Here is a 22,900-nt window from a genome sequence, read left to right as displayed (position 1 = left end):
AAGAGTGAAACTGTCGCAAAAAAAGAAAGAAAGGTGTGGTTTAGAGGTTAGAACCACTTGCCTGAATGGTTAAACTAATTAAGCGTGAATTTTAATTAGTCAAATTTGATGAATGCTTTGTTCAAAAAATTTGGGCACCTCATTGAGGAGTCAGTGGATTACCAAGAAATACTTGGTGTTTTTTAAATAATGATGACCTGTTAGGAGAAGTATTATTTTATCTGTAGCATGCTTCTTGCGTATCCTTACAATTTGTGAAGACAAAATTATTCTTGCAGTTTGATTTCAGATAATAATAATCTACATGACACTTAAGAATTATAAGAGCCAGCTGGGCAGGCACAATGGCTCACACCTGTGATCCCAGCATTTGGGAGACTGAGGTGGGCGGATCACCTGAGGTCAGGAGTTCGAGACCAGCCTGGCCAACATGGTGAAACCCTGTCTTTACTAAAAATACAAAAATTAGCTGGGTGTAGTGGTGGGCACCTGTAAACCTAGCTACTTGGGAGGTTGAGACAGGAGAATTGCTGGAAACCGGGAGGCAGAGGTTGCAGTGAGCTGAGATCAGGCCACTTCACTCCATCATGGGCAACAAAGAGCAAAACTCAGTCTCAAAAGAAAAAAAAGAATTACAGGAGCCAGGTTCACACCCGAGGTGGGAGGACCAGCCTGGGCAACAGACCCTGTCTCTACCAGGAAAAAAAAAAAAAATTAGCTGGGTGTGATGGCATGCAGCTGTAGTTAAGAGGCTGAGGTGGGAGGATAGCTTGAGCCTAGGAGGCTGCAGTAACAGAGCAAGATCATGTCTTTAAAAAAAAAAAAAAATTATAGGAAAATGTGAATGCTTTGTCTGAGCTTCATAGAATTTTGCCATTTTCAGCCCTACCTCCGGTCTGGCAGTAAATCAGCCTAGGATTTTTAGATTTAAAATGAAAAACATAGCTTCAAACTTTGTTCACCAAAACTTAGTATGTATTTCTCTTTTTTTCTTTGCAGAAATGGAATCTATTTGGAATTTGCAGAAGCAAGGTAAGAATGATTAGATTACTTAAAATGTCACTAATAAGTAATCACTGGACATTATTTTTGGGTGGGATTAACAGATGGGTGGTAATTTACCAAATAGACTTTGTATTTTGAGTTATTTAATAACTACAATCAAAAGACACTAGCAACTGGACTGGGTGGCTCATGCCTGTAATCCCAACACTTTGGGAGGCCAGGGTGGGAGGATTGCTGAAGTCCAGGGGTTCAAGACCAGCCTGGGCAGCATAGCCAGACCCCATCTCTTTTTTTTTTTTTTTTTTTTTGAGGCGGAGTCTCGCTCTGTCGCCCAGGCTGGAGTGCAACCCAGCACTTTGGGAGGCCAAGGCGGGCGGATCACAAGGTCAGGAGATCGAGACCATCCTGGCTAACATGGTGAAACCCCGCCTCTACTAAAAATACAAAAAAAAATTCGCCAGGCTTGATGGCGGGTGCCTATAGTCCCACCTCCTGAGTAGGAGAATGGCATGAACCTGGGAGGCAGAGCTTGCAGTGAGCCGAGATCATGCCACTGCACTCCAGCCTGGGCAACAGAGCAAGACTCTGTCTCAAAAAAAAAAAAAAAATGTAGGGCCAGGCGCGGTAGCTCACAACTGTGATCCCAACACTTTGGGAGGCTGAGGCTGAGGCTGGTGGATCACCCGAGGTCAGGAGTTCAAGACCAGCCTGGCCAACATGGTTAAACCCCATCTTTACTAAAAATACAAAAATTAGCTGGGCATGGTGGCAGGTGCCTATAATCACAGCTACTCGGGAGGCTGAGGCAGGAGAATCGCTTGAACCCAGGAGGCGGAGGTTGCGGTGAGCTGAGATTGTACCATTGCACTCCAGCCTGGACAACAAGAGTGAAACTCCATCTCAAAGAAAAAAAAAAAGTGATAGTATTAAGAGTGAATATGAGGCCGGGCGCGGTGGCTCAAGCCTGTAATCCCAGCACTTTGGGAGGCCGAGACGGGCGGATCACAAGGTCAGGAGATCGAGACCATCCTGGCTAACCCGGTGAAACCCCGTCTCTACTAAAAAATACAAAAAATTAGCCGGGCGAAGTGGCGGGCGCCTGTAGTCCCAGCTACTCGGGAGGCTGAGGCAGGAGAATGGCGTGAACCCAGGAGGCGGAGCTTGCAGTGAGCTGAGATCCGGCCACTGCACTCCAGCCTGGGTGACAGAGCAAGACCCCGTCTCAAAAAAAAAAAAAAAAAAAACAAACAAACAAGAGTGAATATGAAAAAAGAAAAAGCGACAAAACGATACTACCATACCACGACTGGTGAGGATGGGGCAATACTGTAAGTGAAAAAAACAGGAAGGTATTCTTTACCTACTAGGTAAAGATACGAATGATTTTTTTTCCCCTCCTGGTTATGAAAGTAAGACAAGCCATAAATGTTTTTAATGTGGGAAACCAACATGAATAAGTATTTCCACTTTGGCTGGTCTTTCTCTGTATTTGTGTGGTAGACAACAAATAGCCTAAGAACTGAAATTCATAGTTCAGAAAAATATTAGCTGTTATAGGAGCCTTATCTGGGCTGGATATTCTCTGAAAAGATGGTTAAAAATTAAAATAGATTATCCTGATTATTGTGTACCTTCTTCCTGAATATATTAAAATATGATTATTGTGGAATACATGAAATAAAGTGAGAGTTTTGTAGTAGTCACTGACAATAGATTTGGGTTTTTGAACCATGGAACTGAATTGTATCCTATTCCTCATTTACTTTGCTCATTAATACAAGTGAATTTCAGATGGATGTGAAATTCCTAGAATTTCAGAACTTGAAATGTGTAAGAAATTCTCTTATTTTACGTATTAGGAAAATGAGTTCCAGTGAGGTTCCTATAAACTATAAAGTGGCAGGACTAGAATGTAGGTTCCCCTGATTTCCCAACTTTGCTCTTTCTTCTGGAGTTACTCTCTGTGTATCTTACCAAACAAATGAAAAAAACATAGACTGGAAAATACACCCTGCAGGCTGGGCACGGTGGCTCACACTTGTAATCCCAGCACTTTGGGAGGCGGAGGCAGGTGGATCACCTGAGGTTCAGGAGTTCAAGACCAGTCTGGCCAGCATGGTGAAACCCCATTTCTACTAAAACAAAATTAGCCAGGCGTGGTGGCACATGCCTGTAAATCCCAGCTACTAGAGAGGCGGAACCAGGAGAATCGCTTGAACATGAGAGATGGAGGTTGCAGTGAGCTGAGATCACACCATTGCTCTCCAGCCTGGGCAACAAGAACGAAACTTCGCCAAAAAAAAAAGGAAAAGAAAATATACCCGAAAAAGTAGACCTACCTGTCTTTACTGTAAAATGGCCATTAACTCTTTGGAATGAGCATGTTCTTCATGGAGGGTTTCCAGTGGGTGGCCCTAGGAGTCCCAGAAAGGATATTATTATATTATCTCTGGACTAAACTAGATTGATTGTTAGGCTGAAGTGGACTTGAGTTTTTCCAATATTATTTTCAGGCCTTTAAAATTTTCTATTGGGTAACCAGTTGTATTGACTTGCCCTTTTTTTTTTTTTTTTTTTTAAAGCATTTTTTTTTGAAAAAGTTCTTAGGATAGGTAGAAATTACATGTGTGTGTGTGTGTGTATATATATAAAATAGTATATATATAATAAAAACAGTGCCCCTCCAGAAGAGGGGAGCATGCAGCTAAATAGTAAGAATTTAGAATAACCCTGGAGTCTTTGTCCAGACACATTCTAACAGTTTTATATTTTGAATCTGAAAGATCCATAGGCTTCTGTTACTGCTGAGAATAAAGGCTAGTGTTACTGTGGGAAATTGAGTAAGCCTTGATTAGGACTGAATTAGTAGTTTTGCTAATTAATTTAATGTCAAGTTTTTGGTGCCAGGTTTTACTTAGATAGTTCCCACACTGGTTAAAATAAATTTTGACGGGCCGGGCGCGGTGGCTCAAGCCTGTAATCCCAGCACTTTGGGAGGCCGAGATGGGCGGATCACGAGGTCAGGAGATCGAGACCATCCTGGCGAACACGGTGAAACCCCGTCTCTACTAAAAAGTACAAAAAAAAAAAACTAGCCGGGCGAAGTGGCGGGCGCTTGTAGTCCCAGCTACTCTGGAGGCTGAGGCAGGAGAGTGGCGTGAACCTGGGGGGCGGAGCTTGCAGTGAGCCGAGATCGTGCCACTGCACTCCAGCCTGGGCGACAGAGCCAGACTCCATCTCAAAAAAAAATAAATAAATAAATAAATAAATAAATTTTGACTTCATTTGCTGAGAACAACAAAAGAAAAATCCAAGTGTTTCTTTTAATACTGGATTATTGGTGACAAGCTTTTTTCTTTGGCTGCTGTTTTCAAATACACTGCTTTTGTAATCAGTAGAAGTACATAAAACTCTTATTAAGTGAACTCAACCATCTCTGATCTGTAGGAGTTGAGGCCCTCACTGTCTAGAGGACCCTGTACTTGGAATTCATTGGAATTCCAAACAGCTACTTCCAGGTTGAGAAACTGGATCATATGTGTGTTAGTACAAAGAGGAAATGGGCTTGAAGTTTTGTTTTCATAAAAAAATGGGGCGATTTAAATGATGGTTATTTGGGATTTGTTATTGGAACATGGGTATTTTGATATTCTAGAACTTATTTTTATTTTTATTTTTTAACCTTTCTAGATCCCAAAAGGATAATCACTTACAATGAAGCCATGGATAGTCCAGATCAATGAAGGACCAGACTGCCTATTCGTAACCTTTCTGCAGCATTAGAGCCATCGTTCATGGGGGACACAAGGCTTTTATGCTCCTAGATCTTCAACGCAGCAGAGGAACCATAAGTAGAATCACAGGATAATATATACAAATATATATATATACATATATATATATATAGTTATTTAAAAAAGGCAACTGAAAGTAATTAGACTTCTTAAGGAATCAAATTTATTTCAAGAGACTACACATGGTTATTTAATCTCCGGTACTGAATAGGTTTTTTTTCTTCTGTTAGTTTTTGTTTTTAAGTGTGAATGCAAGTGATTAATGAATACAGACTTAACAAGTGTGGTTCTAAAGTTCCTGCTGTCATCAACTTGGGCAACAAATGACCCACTGGAAAGGCAAATCCACTTAAAAGATCTCTGTATCTTGTTCTGTGACTGAAGTGATACACTAATCACGGGGAACCCAGAATGATTCAACATTTTCCCCCACTCCTCCCTTGATCTTTTTGGTTTTACTTTAATTAAGCCCTGCGAGAATGCTGGATAAATGCCTTGAAGTTAGCAGGGTGTATTTTTTTAGCGAATATGATTTGCATGTCTTGCCAGGAGTTAAGCGGCCTCTGTGGGGTGTTGGGGGAATACTTTATTTCTTTCCATTTATTTTTTGTGGGGTGGGGGGATAGGGGAGGGCATTGAAGTTCTACAATTCTGGAATAGTTGATGGTACATAGTTAACTTGGCTTCGGTTACATATTGGACTTTAACAACTGAAGAATCTATGCGTGTCATTTAAAGAAAAGTTGCAGAACAAGCATTTGGCTTAGATATACAATCTGGAAAAATATTCCTGTGCCCATATTTTAATGTAATTGTATAACTGGGAGCAAAAATATATTCTGCTTTTCAACTGTAGGTGCTCCAGACTTGCTCTCTGTCACTAACACTAAATGTGCTGTTTTCCTTGTTTTTCATCAAACATTTAAGACAAACTTAGACCTTTCTGTAAATTCTCTTTTAATTTCTCAAAAAAATCTAAAAGGGGAAGTAAAAAGTCCATGAAAACTAAAACTTTTCATGTTTTTAGCCAGTGAGAAGGTAATAAACCCTGACTGTAGAAGGTGTGTTTTCATGCAAACTATACTTCTGAGCTTATTAGCTTCTAATTATATCTTAATAAATATATTTTATTACTAGAGCAAGATGGGTTTTTAAGGAAAATAATGTGAAATTCTGGAAATTTTCTTTGGGGCAGAGAAGAGCATTAGCCCTGTCTTATTACATTGCCATCCTGTTGCACTGCAGCTTGTGTATAGCATGCTAAAATAAATTTTTGTGTGTGTGTGCAGAAATTAAGGGTCCAATTGAGATTGGGTGATGTTAGTAGCATAATAACAAGTTGTCTGGCCTGACACAGCATCACATCACACACACAGAAATTAGTATATCCATGTATGTCAAATACAGGTTAAAATATCAGGGCATTTGTATAAAGAGTTGTAGTCTTCTGATAAAAGTAGACTGGATCCCCTGGGGTATTTGGGGAGAAAGTAACTACTTTTGCTCTACCCCTAGAAATGTCCAGTTTTGAGTGACTGTAGTATGGATGGGTTTTCTTGTTTTGTTGATTATTTGAGGCTTTTAAAACAAGTAGTTCATGAAAGAAGCTGTTGGACTCAACATAGAGTAGAGTAACTATCTTTTTAGTCTGGATTTCTGCCCTGCTTAGATTTTAAAAGTATAAGCATGGATTGCCAATTCCACTTGATGTAAACAAAACTTTTTTTTATACATAATATATATATATATATATAAAATAACTTATTGTATCAGTCCAGGTTCAGAAACTTGTGGTAGGCCAGTTCCAGATAGTTTCATTTCACCTGTAAACTGTATCACTTTTACTGATATTGTAATTTTCAAATGTATAATATGTTTACAGATGTGCCCTGCATTTAGTCTGCCTTGTTCCTATTTTGATTTTTGTTGAGTCTCCTGCCTGCTTGCCAAAAGCTAGGATGCTTCAGGCCCATGTACAATTGAAAGCAGAGGCATCCTTGAGCTTTAAAGCATTGAACAAACTGGAAAATGCAACATACCACATAACTGAAGTGAAAAAAGTCTGTGTTTTTGTGTTTTTTTAATAAAAATTTTCAAAAAGTTTAAAAAAAACATATAAGGTTGATTAAAGGGAAAAAAGGCTCCAGTTTGTTTTACAGGTTTTAAAGTTCTGCTGTGTGTTCAATTGCCTTGTGTAACCACTTGTCGCCTTAGGGCCAGATTCCCCTCACCACTCCCCCTTTTTAAATGTCCATTTTGCTTGCCTGGAATTTTAAAGTTCTTCTGTCTCACAACTCACAAGAAACTTTCTGGGTTTGTGACATACAGAGATTGAATGAATATATATTTGAAAACGAAAAAAAAAGACAAACCCAGCCCCCACATGAATTGGGCTTTTTAACTTAGAAGCAACACTTGATTGAACATCTTTAGAAAGTTGTTGCTTTTCTAATTTCTTTCCATATCCCTCAGGCCTCAGTGTTTGGAGAAGCCAAAAAGAATGTATCACTTCTCTGTCTGTCCAAAGGTTTTTGAGAGTCTCACTTTTAAATGAAACAATGCAACATTTCACTTTGATTTCTCCACTGAAATTTCCTTGATTATATGGTTAGAGGTATGTAGTTAGGAATGTCTGTTAACTTTCTGAGAACCCTAGTGCCCCATCATATTAACTGTCAGTATTTTGGGGGCATTAGGTTAATAGACTTAATTGCCTAGGTACAAGCAGGACTTTGGGACAAATCTCTTTGTGCTGTTTGGTAACACTTAACTCTATTTGTTGCAATCTTTCTCCTTAGGTCCTCACACAATTCCTTACAGAGCACTTATTAAAAAAAAAAATCTTAAGAGTTGATCTGTTTTCTGATTATTTTGTGTAAGCTTCTAAACAGACTTCAGCTGTGATTAATTTAGCACATTTAAATAACGTGTTATTGTTTGGTGTAAAGAATTTTCCTCCAACTCAGAGTATTAGTACTGTAGCATAAACCAAATACAGTCTAGAGGGGATTTTTAACATCCCTCCATTATAAAGACTGAAAAAGGGGTGTGTGTGTATGTATGTGTATGTGTGTGTTGAGTGTGTGTGAGGAAAAGATGGAGATATTAAAAATTAGTAAATGAATGTGTATAAGACATTAGTATTCAGAGAATGAACTTGTATTTATTTTGTGCCATTTGTTTTCATTACACAGAAAAAAGTCAGGTGGTTTAAATCCTTAAAAGGGTAGTATTGAAAAATGGCACTAAGAATGAAATTATGACCTATTTTTTTAATAGCTATGAAGATACTAATTATGGGTGAAGATTTCTTTTTAAATCTGTTTTGATTATTGTAGGCTTCTGTGTCACATACCACTCTTGTAGGTGTCCTCAATAATCCCTTTTTCCCGCAAAACACACAGGGTGTATTATCTTTCTCTTTATTCACCCTCACTTTGCTGAACTGAAGTTAATCACATAGCCTTTCTTCTAACCTCCTTAGTAATGAACCTTCACATAAAGTGTATTTACAGCATCTATGGTAGCCAGCCCTTTCTCCTCTACTTTCTAGGAGGGGATTAAATTCCAATAACTAGGAATTTAATAACAGATTTTTTTTTTTCTTTGAAATAAATGGCCAGAGAGTTTCTCCATTTTAGAATTTTGCTGTCCTCCTTAGTCATCTGCTTACCTAGTCATTACTCAATCTGCAGAAACTTCATAAAGGAAAAGTGCTGCATTGTTTTACAAATAACAGTTTTAGGGAAAACCTCAACTATGGGAGTTGTCCACAATACAAATTTTCAAAAAACATTACATAAGGGTAATTTCATACTTGGTTGTTAGACTTGTTGCTTCCCCACATCAGAGGCATCTAATGATTTATCTTTTGTAATTGCTGTAAACTTTTTAAAATAAAGCCATTTAGTGTGAAATTGTCAGGTATCAAATGGCTATTGGAAAGGGACTTTACTCAATTTTAATTCCACTGTAAATAAGGAGGGAGTCATTCCTGCGAGGGTCTCTTCAGAGAAATAGGTTAAAAGTCCAATTTCCAGGTATTATGAGTATAGTTATGCCACTGGGCCATATCCTCAAATAACAACAGCTGATCCCTCTTGTATAAATATGTTAACTGTGCAGAACAGTTATGCTATAGGACAAATACGATGGTCCTTAGGGTCAGATTGGTTGATGCCACACCAGTCAAGGTAGAGTCTGATAGGGCAGTATCTTAATAACCCTACCCATGACTTAACTGTTGGATTTGAAAGGAAAATGTAGGATTTGCTCTCCTCCCCTTCACCCCCAGAAAATTTTGATAATTTGTTTAAAAGGGAGAGGCAGAGGAAAAGATTAGAAGCATAAATAGCTGCTCTAAGTTTGCCAGAGGCACATAGCTTAACATTAGTTCTTAATATCGATGTTATTTTTACTAATGTAATTAATCAACAGAGCACCAAGATTCTTTCATGGTGAAAAAGGTGGGCTTCTGTTTTGGTATTTTAAAATGTTTCTTTTAAAATATATATCACCTGTGTGAGAACCGGGACCACCTGGGAGAGTGATGAATCATTGGCTCTACTCAAAAGCATTGCTTTACTGAGTTTTAAATTTCACACCATTTTGCTGCTCAAGAAAGGTCTTAAAGTAGTTAAAGGATGCCAGCAATAGTCCGAATAGAATTTTCAGTTGTCTGCATGATGAAAACACCCAGTGCAGCATGATTGGAATATTGCTTTTGCATTACTGGGAATGGTACATCAGTTATGGGCTAGAAACTATGGAACAGCCATCCTGGGATGCTGATTCAGACTTCCCTATTTATCCATACAATTTTGTTATGTCCAGAGTTCTAAAGCCATTTTATAATACTGCAGTATCCCCCCCCCCTTTTTTTTTTTTGAGACGGACTCTCTGTTGCCCAGACTGGAGCACAGTGGTGCAATCTTGGCTCACTGCAACCTCCACCCCCTTGGTTCAAGCAATTCCCCTGCCTCAGCCTCCCGAGTAGCTGGGATTACAGGCGCACACCACCATACCAGGCTAATTTGTATTATTAGTAGAGATGGGGTTTCACCATGTTGGCTAGACTGGTCTTGAACTCCTGACCTCAGGCAATCTGCCCACCTCGGCCTCCCAACGTGCTGGGATTACAGGTGTGAGCCACCGTGCCCGGCCAAGTATCCCTTTTCTACAGCCTTACTAAACTAGCTACAAACATTTATTTTCCAATTTAGTTTTACTTTCAGTGCATATCAAAGTTATACTCTTCAGACCAACAAACTAACTTGAGGGCAAATTATATAGCTTTCCATATACCCTTTTTTCCTCAGGTGCTAATCAAAGGCTCTGAAAATGGATACTGCTTTAGTAATGTCTCCATTATTCTTAAAATGCTTATTTCTTTTGCTAGATGTAAAGATTTGGTGTTAACAAAAGTGGTTTTAATATGTAAATATGAATGAATGCCTTTAGTTTACCCTGTTTGTCTATTATTATTAGTCTGTTTTCATTTATCCTTCGTAGAGGAGGATTCTTTCATGATCTTGAATACATTTCATTAGATACTGTTGCATTTTAAGAATGAAAATACAACTGTTTTCTGTCTTAGATTAATCCTGCTGCTGCTATGAGAAACTGAAAATCAAGAATGTGATGCACTTTTTACATTACTATATACCATACATATACCATAGGTTGCTTTGATACCTTTACTGTAGCACAGCCACTAACAAGAGTGAGTGAATTATAAAATTCTCTTTGGGAGGGAATCAGTACAAGTAACTAATTCTCAGCTGATATTGGCCTATGAAGGACAATAACTTAGGAATATAAGAATTCTGTTAATAGTAGTACACTTTTTGGCCTTAAATGTCTTCTACTACTGAAAATAGTTTAAATCTTAGCTTTGTTTCTATTACTCCCTCTCTCTGCCTCAGAAAGAGGAATTGGGAAGAATGGCTTAAAGGATGTGGTGTCATTGATTTGTTGCTGATCTTTTAGAAAACATTTGTCTATGTAAGCTGGGGACTTAATTTTGTTTGTATATAGAGAAGAAATAATGCTGCCCTGAACCAATCAGATTTAGTTTAAATCAAATCAATCAAAACTCCAACTATTCTGTTTCTCTTGTCTTTTTACTTAGCAAAGGAAAACTTTAGTAAGAATGCTACTTGACAAGAAGTCATTTCTCAAGCACATACCCAAACTTGAAGGTGGTGATTGAACCCAAAATAATGGGTGGGAAACACCAAATGAGGTGGAGGAATATGAGAAAGATGTGTGGGCCAAAGCTATCTGGTTATATTTTGATGTTGCCAATATCGCAAAGCCAAAATTTTAATTTGCTTATTTAATATATTTGTTGGCCAGAGATCTATTTTTATATCAATGTGCCTTGCGTGTATATTAAAAAAAAAGAATTGGAAAGGCCATGTAGTAATGCCTGAGATAGTTGATGGTTCTTACCACCTCACTAATTTTTATGCAGTATGAAATGCTCATTCTATTGCCCAACTGGTGCTCTCTGTTTAAAGTTATAGATCTTGTCAAACTGGAACTATTTTATAAGCTGGGGAAGTGATTTACTTTTTTTGTTGTATCTTTTTTGTTCTTAATCTATTAGTGGCTGTCCTGTAGTGGGAAATAATTAAAGGATTCTTCACTCTCTTTTCTTCTCCCCTCAGCACCTTCTTCAAGTAAACATTTCTTGTGTGCTTTGAAAAAAGTTTCAGCTTGCTGTCTCTTTTAGTGTTTTAAAGAAGTGTTATACAAAGCATTGTTTGCAAAATGTAGGGAGATAATGGAGTCCACTTTAATTTGGAATTCTGCGTGAGCTATGATCCAAGTTACCAGCTCTTTCCAACTTTAAAAATTTTGTTAAAAGCACCTTGCTTAGAAAATTTAAAATATTTATGTCTGCAACAATTGTCTCAAAATAATAAACTGTGCAATTCTTGTCATTAAAAAAAAAAAAAGATCTGAATTCTCCCTAATGTGACTTGTTAGTTTCTCTCTGTATTTCCTGCCAGTGTAAATGTGAAAGCTTTGCTTGCATTACGTTTTAGAAATGCATTTTGCACACTCGAATTTTGCCGAAGCTCCGTGAAAAGGTTAGATCTAAGTAGATGAATAAAGCTATGCACATGTTTTGAAAGTTTAATTTGTGTGTCATTACCAAAAGTGACCGATTTGTCCTTATTACTTTGCTGTTCTTAGCTTTACCATCTTTGGAAACTTGGCTCAAAGTTATATAGGTCTGGGCTAGCTCATCAGTGGAACTAGGAGAGAGGAAAACTGGCACCTATTTTAATAAAGTTCAATTTAAACGAGAGCTTGACTTGTATCTATTAAAGGGCTTTTCTTGAAACAGGGCAGTTTTATCAGCTTTACAAATCATTGGATGCTCTTCCTTAGTAATATTTTGGTTTATTTGATCAAATAGAAATGGAAAGTAATTCAAACTGAAAGACCCTTTTTTGTCACATGGAACTTGGTGACAATTTTATGTCTTAAAGCTGGTTTAAAGGTAGGATAGCCTTTTACTTTTATTGCTGTTGCATACATTTGGTTTACTGAATTGACTGGCTTGAGATTAGAATTATTCAGTTGTTTGTAAGATCAAAGCACAGGTGGTTTTAAAGATAACATGTATCTTTTAAAAAATTGCCCAAGTTAATTAGAACAAGTTTAGAAATTGGGTACATTTGGTTCAAGTGCTGCAATGTGCATGTACTAAATAGCTTTACTTTGTGTGTATGTGTACTTATAATGTATAGATGTACTGCCCAGGTTTTGTCAAATCATCTTTTTTAAAGCTTTTTTTTTTAATTGCTTCAGGACTTTTGTAGGAGAAGCTAATATGTTTAAGTAGAAGATATTACTGATGGTATTTTCCCTGTGTTCCTACATATAAAATAAATATTTCCATTTTATAGCTTTTTCAATGTACAGAAGAGGGTTACTTCTTCATCAAGTATGTTGCCTTTGAGGACACAGCAAAACCCTTCTATATGTATCTTCATCGATAGTGGCAGTTAAAAACGAAGTCATCCAGTTAAGACTCGAAAGGTGACCCATAATTAATTGCATGGCCTTAAAAGGCAGAAATGCAGGAGTGTAGCAAGCATCATCTTAGATGGCTATGGTTCCTCTTCCACATCTGTCAGTAGTTCACTTATGTTCAGTCTTAGAACCTATTGGAAAAGCAAAGTAATTTCTCTGTCTTGTGCAGAGGCACTTAGGAGCTGAGTTACATCTTAATCTAGGGGAATGGATGATAAATGGAGTACAGTTATGTTAATGGATGTTTTCCCTTCCCCCTCTCAAAAAAAGTTTCAATGTTTATTTTGCCCAGTCAAAAATATAGGTCTTTTCTAGATATAAGAACAGTGACCAGAAATTTTCCCTTTTGCTAAATGCTTAGGTATTTGCTATAGCTGTTTCTGATGTCATGGATTCTGAGGAAGTGTCAGTTACGTGATGATCTTCCTTTATTGTTGTCTTACTTCATCATGTTCAGTGTTTTAAAAATATAAATTACAAACACTCTACAACCATACCCAGATTTACTTATTTTATCAGAAAAAAAAACTTGAGAAATTTGTAGATCAAATTGAGAGACAATAAGTGTACATTGTTGAATAAAAAATTTTAAAGTTTCTGAGGTGTTTGTTATCTTTTGTGTGCTTTAATTTTTTACAAAGTCTTTACTGACGAATCTTAAATTCAGCTGATAAAAAGTAAAAAAAAAAAAAACCTGAAAACTAAGTTTGTGATATTGATAATGATTTTTTTCCAAAGGGTCAAATATGTGAAGAATTTAAGTCTTAAGTGTACTATGGTCCTGTGAATTTTTTTTTTTTTTAATCATAGAGGTTTTTACAGTGCTTAGAATTAGCTTGCTTATTGAAAAATCCAGAGCTATCCTGCCTTTTTGCAGGACATTAAGTCTTATGCTTTTCCAGTTGAAATAAATCAAAATTGAGCTAAGCAGTTAAGCAACTAGAATGTTAAGCTGCCAAGATTCTGAATTTATTCATAACTTTGTTGAAATATGTGGCAGTACACACTGGAGAAACTTCCTGTTTCTATAGTACTGATTTGTCACAAGGTGAAAGGAAAATCAATGCCAACTTCAGCATTATTAGAAAGAGCAGGAGACGGGAGGAAAGGACATAAAAACATTTACCAAAAGTGTCAGTCACTATAGAGATTGATAACATTTAGGTCATATGCTTTATTGTTCTTTGAGATAAGGAATAATTGTCCTTGGCCTGGTAAGTGACTTGCAAGGACACAAGGAGAATGTGGGGTTTTATGGAAGCTTAACTAAAAATTCTCATCCAGGCAGGCGCAGTGGCTCAACACCTGTAATCCCAGCACTTTGGGAGGCCACAGTAGGTGGATCACTTGAGCCCAAGAGTTAAAGACCAGCCTGGGCAACATAGTGAGACCTCATCTCTACAAAAAGTACAAAAATTAGCCAGGCACGGTGGCAGGCGCCTGTAGTCCCAACTACTCAGGAGGTTGAGGCAGGAGGATCACTTCAGCCCAGGAGATCGACACTGTAGTTAAGCCAGATTGCACCACTGCACTCCAGCCTGGGTGACAGACCCTGTCTCAACAACAAAAATTCTCATCCACAGGCCGGGCGTTGGTGGCTCATGCCTGTAATCTCAGCACTTTGGGAGGCCGAGGCGGGAGAATCACCTGAGGTCGGGAGTTCGAGACCAGCCTGACCAACATAGAGAAACCCCATCTCCACTAAAAATACAGTAATTAGCTGGGTGTGGTGGTGCATGCCTGTAATCCCAGCTACTCGGGAGGCTGAGACAGAATCTCTTGAATCCGGGAGGCGGAGGTTGTGGTGAGCCGAGATAGCGCCATTGCACTCCAGCCTGGGCAACAAGAGTGAAACTCCACCTCAGAAAAAAAAAATTCTCATCCACATAGGTGTGATTTATGTGAAGTATGGTAGTTAATTCAGTCTACAAAGTTTTGTTTTGTTTTGTTTTTAATGACGTTTATTGTGGATTTCAGCAGCTAACATTTGAAAGCAATGTCTGTGAGCAGAACATAAAACTCATTCTAGAGTGCTTAGCAAGGTCTCATGCTTGAGGAATTATCGTACTTGGAGCTTTTAATCAGCTACTGTTGGATTCGGCGAATCGATTGGATCTGGGAAGTCTGGGCATGAGATCCCCACTCTCTCCAATGTTTATAGTCTCCTCCGTGATGGTCACATTCCAAGATATACTGATACCCACGATATCCAGGATATTGGTAGCAAACCCAGCTGGGAAATTCAAAGTACATTTCATTATTAAAACTAATTAGGAATCTGGTTAACACCCCAAAATCTGAGCCTCTTTCCTCAACTTAATGGTATGGGATGCTTTTAGTCTTAGAAAAATATAGCCATCCTAAATGTGTCAGGCACTATTTGCAAGCATAATACAGCTACAGCTAGTTGATTAGCCTTAATCATCAAAAGAGGTATAAGTGAACATAAATTATTCCATAGAGGCATGTCTGGGGGAGATAAATCTGCAACCTTAAGTGGTAGTTGGTATAAAGAACTTGTGATTCAAAATTATGTATAACTAGAATGTGACATCTATACCAATACATATGAAATCTGATTAAAACAACCATTGATGCAACTTCAGGAATTACTTTGAAGTGTATTCCAACCCTGTTTTTGTACTTACGCCCCACTTTGTATCTTCATGGAGCCGACTTCGTTGTTGGGCCAACCCATGGCTTGCAAGGAGGGGTAGTCATCAGAGATCTCCCACTGGCGTCCAATAAAGTTTTCCTTCTCAAAGATGGTCATCTTAGACTCCTTATGATTCTGTAATTCAGAAATTGTTTTAAAATGTTCAGTACTAGTGCTATGGCTATCATTCACGTTTTTCAATATTGAAACACTTTTTTGGATTACACAAGGAAGCACGTGATAATTTATTTTAAAAAGATTAAGGCAACAGATATGTGAGAAAAAAGTTACCCATAATTTTGTTTATTCCAATTTAAATACCATAACATTTGGAATGTACAAATAACTGATATACTATTTTGGAACAATGAAGAGGATTTGACAGTGGGAAAAAGTACTAACAAAATGCAGCCAACCAAGGGATGAATACTCACTAATGTGAAAAAAGATCTCACAAATTAATACAAAAAGTAAGCCCAAATATGTATGTGTGCGCTTGCGTGTGTATGTGTGTTGTTGGAAATAACCTGTATGTCCAGTAGGGGACATGAATACTACACAAGCATTAAAAAGGCAGAGACCAACCTGTATGAACTTCAAAAATGGACAAAACTGTTTGATGATAGAAAGTGGTAGGGGAGCAACTGAGTGGAAAGGGACACCAGGGAACTATGATGGAATATTCTTTATATGGTTAGAGTGTTGGTTACATGGATCTATATATTTTCAAAACTCATGAGAATATGCACTTAGGATCTGTGCATTTTACTGTATGTCAGTTATACCTTAGGGTGGAAAAATGAAATGTTTTTTTTAAAGTGAGATTGAAATAATTTCCAGATAGGGAACTATTTGTTTGGATTAGAGCTATTTCGGTTAACTTCTCCATCAGTTGAATTTTGGCAAGACTTTGAACCAAGATGAGATTATTAACCAAAATCACGAGAAACTCACATATAGACTGAATATTTGGAAAGGTTCTAGCCCAACCTAACTCCTAATACAGGGATCATTTTTCAGCACACCCCTGAAGATCATCCTGCTTTCTGCTTGAACTCTTTCCAAAAAAGACCAGAAACATCCCAGCCTGATGCATTATTGAGTAATACTTAAGTGTTCAGAACAAGAAGATGATTATCAATGAATGTAGATAGATAATGGAAGACTTGCCTATTTTTTAGTCATTCCCACTTACCGAAAGGTTACTTCAGCATTTCCCTGTTTCTGCGGTAAAATGTTGCACAGATTGAAATTTAACTGGCCAAGGATTTGCTTTTTACTACCGGGTAAAGACTTTCACTCATTTACTAGTGTTTCACAAGTTTATTGGGCTCTTGAGTATCCACTTATTGCCACCTGTAAGACCCTTAGTTTTAGCTTAAGGGAAATACCACCTGGTGGAGAAAAATCAAATAGCAGGCTTAGAGGAGAAAGTGATGTTTTCTCTTTTTTTTTGCTTTTGTCTTTTTTCCTGCCACATTCAGCATAACTGATGAGAAACAGCATGAACGTCAGTCTGTCCACACCCTCTTGTCCCATCCCTCATATGCACAGAAGTGGAAATTTCAGAGACTCACAGCTGAACAGATGGGGCGGAAGGACATGAGACGCTCAATGTGGTAGGCATTACTCCCACTCCAGGCATCCCAGCGAGGGTATTCTCCTCTCTCCAGGATAAACTGTTGCCCACAGAAGCTGGTATGCTCATAACCAATCCAGCTGCCAAAGACATGTAGTGTTTGTTCATGGTGTTCAAAGCCTATATGGCCTTGGGGAGAAGGCATCTTTCGTTTTAGATAAGTTAATAGTGGGGTAAAATATCAAGCCAATCCCAGTAGAGCTGTACAAAGTAATTTATCACAAGAGGTGAGGAATGAGTTGACAGGTATACTAAGCAGGTTTATGAATGTAATATTTGTTTTGGGATTATCACTGAAAAGGTCTGTCTACTTCACTGGTCTGACTGAAGTGTATTAGCAAAGCCAATCTAAAATGGTATTTCCGGGCTGGGTGTGGTGGCTCACGCCTGTAGTCTCAACACTTCAGGAGGCCAAGGCAAGCAGATCGCTTGAGCCCATGAGTTGGAGACCAGCCTGGGAAACATGGCAAAACCCCGTCTACAAAACTCAAAAATTAGGCAGGCGTGGTGACACACTACTGCAGTCCCAGTTATTCAGGGGGCTGAGGGTTGAGCCTTGGAGGTGGAGGCTGCAGTAAGCCATGATTGTGCCACTGCACTCCAGCCTGGGCAACAGAGTAACACTTTGTCTCAAAAAAAAAAAAAAAAAAAATTTTTTTTTTTTCTCCATACCTTGTTCAGGATCTGGTGACTGACTATTGCAAGCTTGTCCAACCTGTGGCCCAAGGGCTGCATGCAACTCAGGACAGCTTTGAACACAGCCCAACACAAGTTTGTAAACTTTCTCAAAACATTTTGAGTTTTTGTTGTTGTTAGCTCATCGGCTCTCGTTATTGTATTTTATATGTGGCCCAAGACAATTCTTTCAGTGTGGCCTAGGGAAGCCAAAAGATTAGACACCCCTGGACTATTGCTTTGGCTCAAGCCAAACCAGTTGACTTATTCTTAAGAAAGCACAGGGATGAACAAGCAACTGATGGATTACTAGTCTCTTTTTTCCTGTGACTTGCAAGTTCTTTCTCCTAGTGCCCCATACTTATACTTAAAACTTGAAACACTCAGTTCAGTTTTTCACAATTGGGTCTCAGTGATGACACCTTAAAGTGTTACTTCTTTCAAAGGACTGAAGAGCTTAATATTGGTGGCAAGCAACTTGTGGAAGCCTATCCACATGCAAGGCCAGTTCTGCCTAGTCAAGGGCGAGTCTTTTCCTTAGGTGTTTTCAGGCTAATGATAAAGGCCTCAACTACTCTGCCAAGAGTCAGAGGACAAAAATGAGAAGGTCTCCCTCACCAAGATTAACCATCAACAAGAAACTGCCTGAAAGATGAATCAGGAGCTAATATGTCTCTGGAGTCATGGGGTTAAGGTTTTTTGTTTTTTTTTTCATAAAGAAATTAGCTAACAGTGTCTGCTCTGGGACATGCAGGAGGAGAGTTAGCCATAGAGGCAGCCACTTGACACTTTCTTCTTTACCAATTTTCTGCAGGCAAGAAAAACTCAAGGGTCTTGTGGCTGTTCTGAGGGCACCCTAGGTAGCAGCCTGTGAGCCCCAGAAGCAAAAATTTGATTACTGCCACTGCCCCACCCCATTGTATGTATTTCTTTATCCAGCCCCTGAAATCTAGTACCAGGCCTAAGAACCTCATGTTCCTTTTAGCTTTGGCTTACTAAATTATGCATGTAGTGATTTCTTTTGAGGCCTCTCTCTGAGAAATGACTAGAGCCTAGGGGGACATCCTTCTTCCCCTACCCCCACTCTATGGTCCCATGTCTGAAGGGACTTGAAATAAGGGACTGTGGTTCTACAGAGATCCATACTCACGCGCCACATTCCACCTTGAGGGACCGGACATTATCAAAACTGCGCTCAGAGACATTTGGACAGGAGCTGGTGAACTCCATCCTCTTGCCCTGAAAGTTCTCCTGATCATAGATGGTTATCTGAAATGAGATTGAATGGCACAAGAGAGCTAGAACCTGGTACATCAGGAAAAACAGAGGCCCAGGTCAACAGCTTAATTTGTGTCTGACTCGGTGCTCTCTGTTACCAGCTGTAGCCTGGGATGTCTGATGAGGTATCTTCCAGTGTAGACAGGGCAGGAAGGGGTCTGAATTAATGCCACTGGTTGGTGTTCATTTGCCCAGAGTAGGGATGACGTGGAGGGAGGATTGGTTTATTGTAGAAATGGTCTGAAGGGATAACAGCTAGACCAATGGACAGGCCAAGGACTTATGGGCTCCCATTCCACCACAGTTCCTTCATAAGCATGGCCCAGAGGCCAGGATTCTGGGAGTCCCAGGAGTTCCTTACAGATTCTTAGCTTCTCCAGCCACACCCCCATAGAAACCTAGGGTGTAAAGGAGAGTTATGGTCAACCTTTTTGCACTTTGAACTAAAACCTGGCTTGTGGACCTGGCCAGAGGACCACTCCCAAAGCTGTGAGTTGGCCTCAGAGTTGACCCAATGAGGAGAATGGGGAGTGTTGGAGAGAGGCCAGTGAGAGGCCTGAGGATCAGCCACTTCAGCCAATGGTTAAAGCCAACCTCAGGCTGGGAGGCTGAGTCCTGTAATTGATTTGGGATCTAGTAGTAAATCTCTTTATGGGCCCTCATTTTCTCCATGGATATAATCATTGCTGGGCTGCTGTATTTTAAGATGACTTTAGTGGGAAGGAGAGAGGAGTTAGGAAACTAGGTATCATCTCCCACCCATCATTGGCGTCCAGAGTCATCCCTCCTTTGTCCAACAGGACATCCTGAGAGATCCTTCCTTCGACAGCACTGGAGCTTGTGTGGACCTTTCCCCTACAAACTGGGGTTTTTCTGGTCAGTCACTGCTTCATGGATGAGCACAGGCTTGGGGCCTGCTCTGTGCAGCATCTCACCCCTGCCCTGTTGGATGTGATGGGGGTGGGCTTACCTTCCATGGCCCCAGGGACCCCTGCGTAGGGTTGGTCTGAGCCATCTTCGTGGTTGGAAGGGTTTCTGGAAGACAGAGCACACATGAATGAGGTGGCCTCTGGGGAGGAGGGTGAGGTGACGGAATGCCTTGAAAGGTAAAGGAGACTTGAAGTCTGCAAGACAGACTGTGGTTGGAATTCTGGCTCTGCCGCTCACTAGCTGTGCCTCGGGATTTTGTTGTTGTTGTTGTTGTTGTTGTTGCTGTTTTGAGACAGGATCTTGCTCTGTCATCCAGGCTAGAGTGCAGTGGCACAATCTCACTTCACTGCAACCTCTGCCTCCTAGGCTCAGGCGATCCTCCTGCCTCAGCCTCCCATGTAGCTGGGACTACAGGCATGCACCACCACGCCCGGCTAGTTTTTGTATTTTTAGTAGAGATGGGGGTTTCACCATGTTCACCAGGCTGGTCTTGAACTCCTGACCTCAAGTGATCCACCCACCTCGGCCTCCCAAAGTGGTGGGATTACAGGCGTGAGCCACCGCACCCAGACTGAGCCTCAGTTTTTCCATTGGTAAAGCTTCAACGTGCAGAGTTATTGTAAGGATCAGAAACAATAGGCTGGGCACAGTGGTTCACGCCTGTAATCCCAGCACTTTGGGAGGCTGAGGCGGGTGGATTACCTGAGGTCAGGAGTTTGAGACCAGCCTGGCCGATGTGGTGAAACCCTGTCTCTACTAAAAATACAAAAATTAGCCGGGTGTGATGGCACACACCTGTAGTCTCAGCTACTCGGGAGGCTGAGGCAGGAGAATCACTTGAACCTAGGAGGCGGAGGTTGCAGTGAGCTGAGATCTCGCCACTGCACTCCAACTTGGGCAACAGAGTGAGACTCCATCTCAAAAAAAACAAAAGGATCAGAAACAATAATGCAGGTAAAGCACTGACAAGCATTGTAACCCCGTCCTCTCATTTGCTTTCAGGTGACAGCATTGCCTCTGTCCGCAATATAAACTCTTTGGCAACCGCCTAGGCCAGACCCCTCATGTGACTGGCCAAACAGCCAGCCATGCCAGGATCCCAAGCTCCAAACTCCCTTGTAACCCTTCACAGTCTCATCCTTATCTGGCTCCTTTCTCTCTCTCTCTCTCTCTCTCTTTCTTTCTTTCTTTCTTTCTTCGGAGTATTTTTGTATTTTTAGTAGAGACAGGGGTTTCACTATATTGGTCAAGCTGGTCTGGAACTCCTGAGCCACCGTGCCCGGCCATTCCTTTCTGCTTTTCTATCTCCTAGGTCCTACCCAACCTTGACCTTGCCTCCTCAGATGCTTTCCTGCCTTCTCCAGCCCACAGCCACTTGCCTTCTTTCTTGATTTCTGGCACTCATCACAGTACCAATCTGTATTCTGGTTGTTGGGTGTCCTGGTGAGCACCTCAATGGCAAGGCCTGGGTCTTCTAGGGGATTGGTATAGCATCGTGCTGAGCACATGTGGGGATGAGGGATTGGGAGACATTGAAAAAGACTTATTGAAGGAAAGTGAAGAAGAAAAGAGTTACAGTAGTTAACACTCAACAATGGCTATCTACATGTCTGGCCCTGTTTTAAATGCTTTACCTGCATTCACGCATTTAATCTTCACACAAAGCCTATGAATTAAGAATCATCATTATCCCCATTTTACAAATGAGGATACTGAGGCTCATAGAGGTTAGGTAGACAGTAAAGATGGTAGGATGAGTTTGAAAAAAGGAATCACAGAGCAAGAAAGAGGAAGGAAAAGAGCGGGGGGGAAGGGAAGAAGGAAGACAGGCAGGTGTGTATTAGGTTTCTTGACTTAGGACAGATATTCATGGCCCTCCATCTGGCTGGTATCGGGCCCAGGAATGATGCGTGTAAACTCTGTAATATATCTTTCCATTCTCAATCTCTGAATAAGCAACATTTCCCAGGTCCTGCCCCCATACCTTCTCCCTGCTCATTTCTTGGGGGCTCATGCCCACCCCCCAGGCTTGGTTGCTAGGGCAGTGGTTATTGCTATATAAGTGACTCCTCTTGGGATGACAAGAGAAGGCTGCCTTCCGCCAGAGTTCCCCAGTCTTCTCCAGCCACCCTAGAAGGCTCTACACACTAGGCAGGAGAACTGGGCCCTCTCCTGGTCATGTCTCTGCAGGGCAAGGAGAGGAAGGGCAAGGGCACCCTGAGGGCCTTACTCACCCAGCTCCTGCTGCACAGTCTGGGTCTCCATCTGGTGCCACTTGCTCTGTGGCCCCCCTCTTTATAGCCCTGTGGCCTCTGGCCTCTGGCCCTGTCAGCACTCTGCTGTCCCTCTGCCTTTGTTCCCCCTGATCCCCAGAGCTTTGGTGGCTCAGCTTGCTGGGCAGGCATCCCTTGGGCCTTTGTTTAAACCAGGGATACAGAAATCCAGAGAGGCCCCTCTGTTGTGGGCATGGCTGGCTGCTGCAGGCCTTGGCTGCTCTAGTCTTTCTTAATCTTAGAGCAGCTAGGGGGTGAGGACAGAGGTCTCTGCCATGAGTATTTGTCTCTTGTCCTTCTCCAGGTTCCTCACACCACCTTAGGATCTTCCTAAGACCCTGGGAGACCCCATGTCATATCAAACACATCAAAATGCACCTCACTTCCATACCGGATATGCATTTCTTATTGTTTAAAAATGTGAAAGAATTATTATAATTCTGAACTCTATTGAGAAAAAATGGTTCATTGTATTCTTGGGAATCTTTTTTATGCTGTATTTATATATAACTATGTAAGAGTTGACTTCAATTGTAGTTGACTAGCAGACATGAGTCTCTCTGTAGCTATTTTATTAAATATTCCTTTTACTTTTGTAATT

At 40.4% G+C, this 22,900-nt stretch overlaps 2 protein-coding genes across 2 annotated transcripts in view; one reads left to right on the top strand and one right to left on the bottom strand.

The window, feature by feature from the left end:
• Positions 1 to 13,446, top strand: part of NUFIP2 (NUFIP2, FMR1 interacting protein 2) — a 39,905-nt gene extending 26,459 nt beyond the window's left edge. Inside the window, exons 3-4 of the mRNA XM_025361800.1 lie at positions 1,000 to 1,032; positions 4,696 to 13,446. Coding sequence (XP_025217585.1) covers positions 1,000 to 1,032; positions 4,696 to 4,748 — 86 coding nt within the window. The 3' untranslated portion in view covers positions 4,749 to 13,446. The remainder of the gene's footprint in view (positions 1 to 999; positions 1,033 to 4,695) is intronic.
• Positions 13,447 to 14,801: 1,355 nt separating this feature from the next.
• On the bottom strand, positions 14,802 to 22,296 carry CRYBA1 (crystallin beta A1). Its single transcript, XM_025361808.1, has 6 exons — positions 22,261 to 22,296; positions 20,067 to 20,131; positions 18,969 to 19,087; positions 17,082 to 17,223; positions 15,497 to 15,639; positions 14,802 to 15,081 (listed from the first exon to the last, which is right to left on the bottom strand). Exons 1-6 carry the CDS (start codon positions 22,289 to 22,291, stop codon positions 14,934 to 14,936), a joined length of 648 nt encoding a protein of 215 aa, XP_025217593.1. The 5' UTR covers positions 22,292 to 22,296; the 3' UTR covers positions 14,802 to 14,933.
• Between the last annotated feature and the right edge of the window lie 604 nt (positions 22,297 to 22,900).

Source organism: Theropithecus gelada, chromosome 16 (assembly GCF_003255815.1).
Source record: "Theropithecus gelada isolate Dixy chromosome 16, Tgel_1.0, whole genome shotgun sequence".
In the NCBI taxonomy this organism is placed as follows: Eukaryota; Metazoa; Chordata; class Mammalia; order Primates; family Cercopithecidae; genus Theropithecus; species Theropithecus gelada.
Note: the sequence above shows the minus strand (reverse complement) of the source record. Positions and strands in the feature narration are given on the sequence as shown.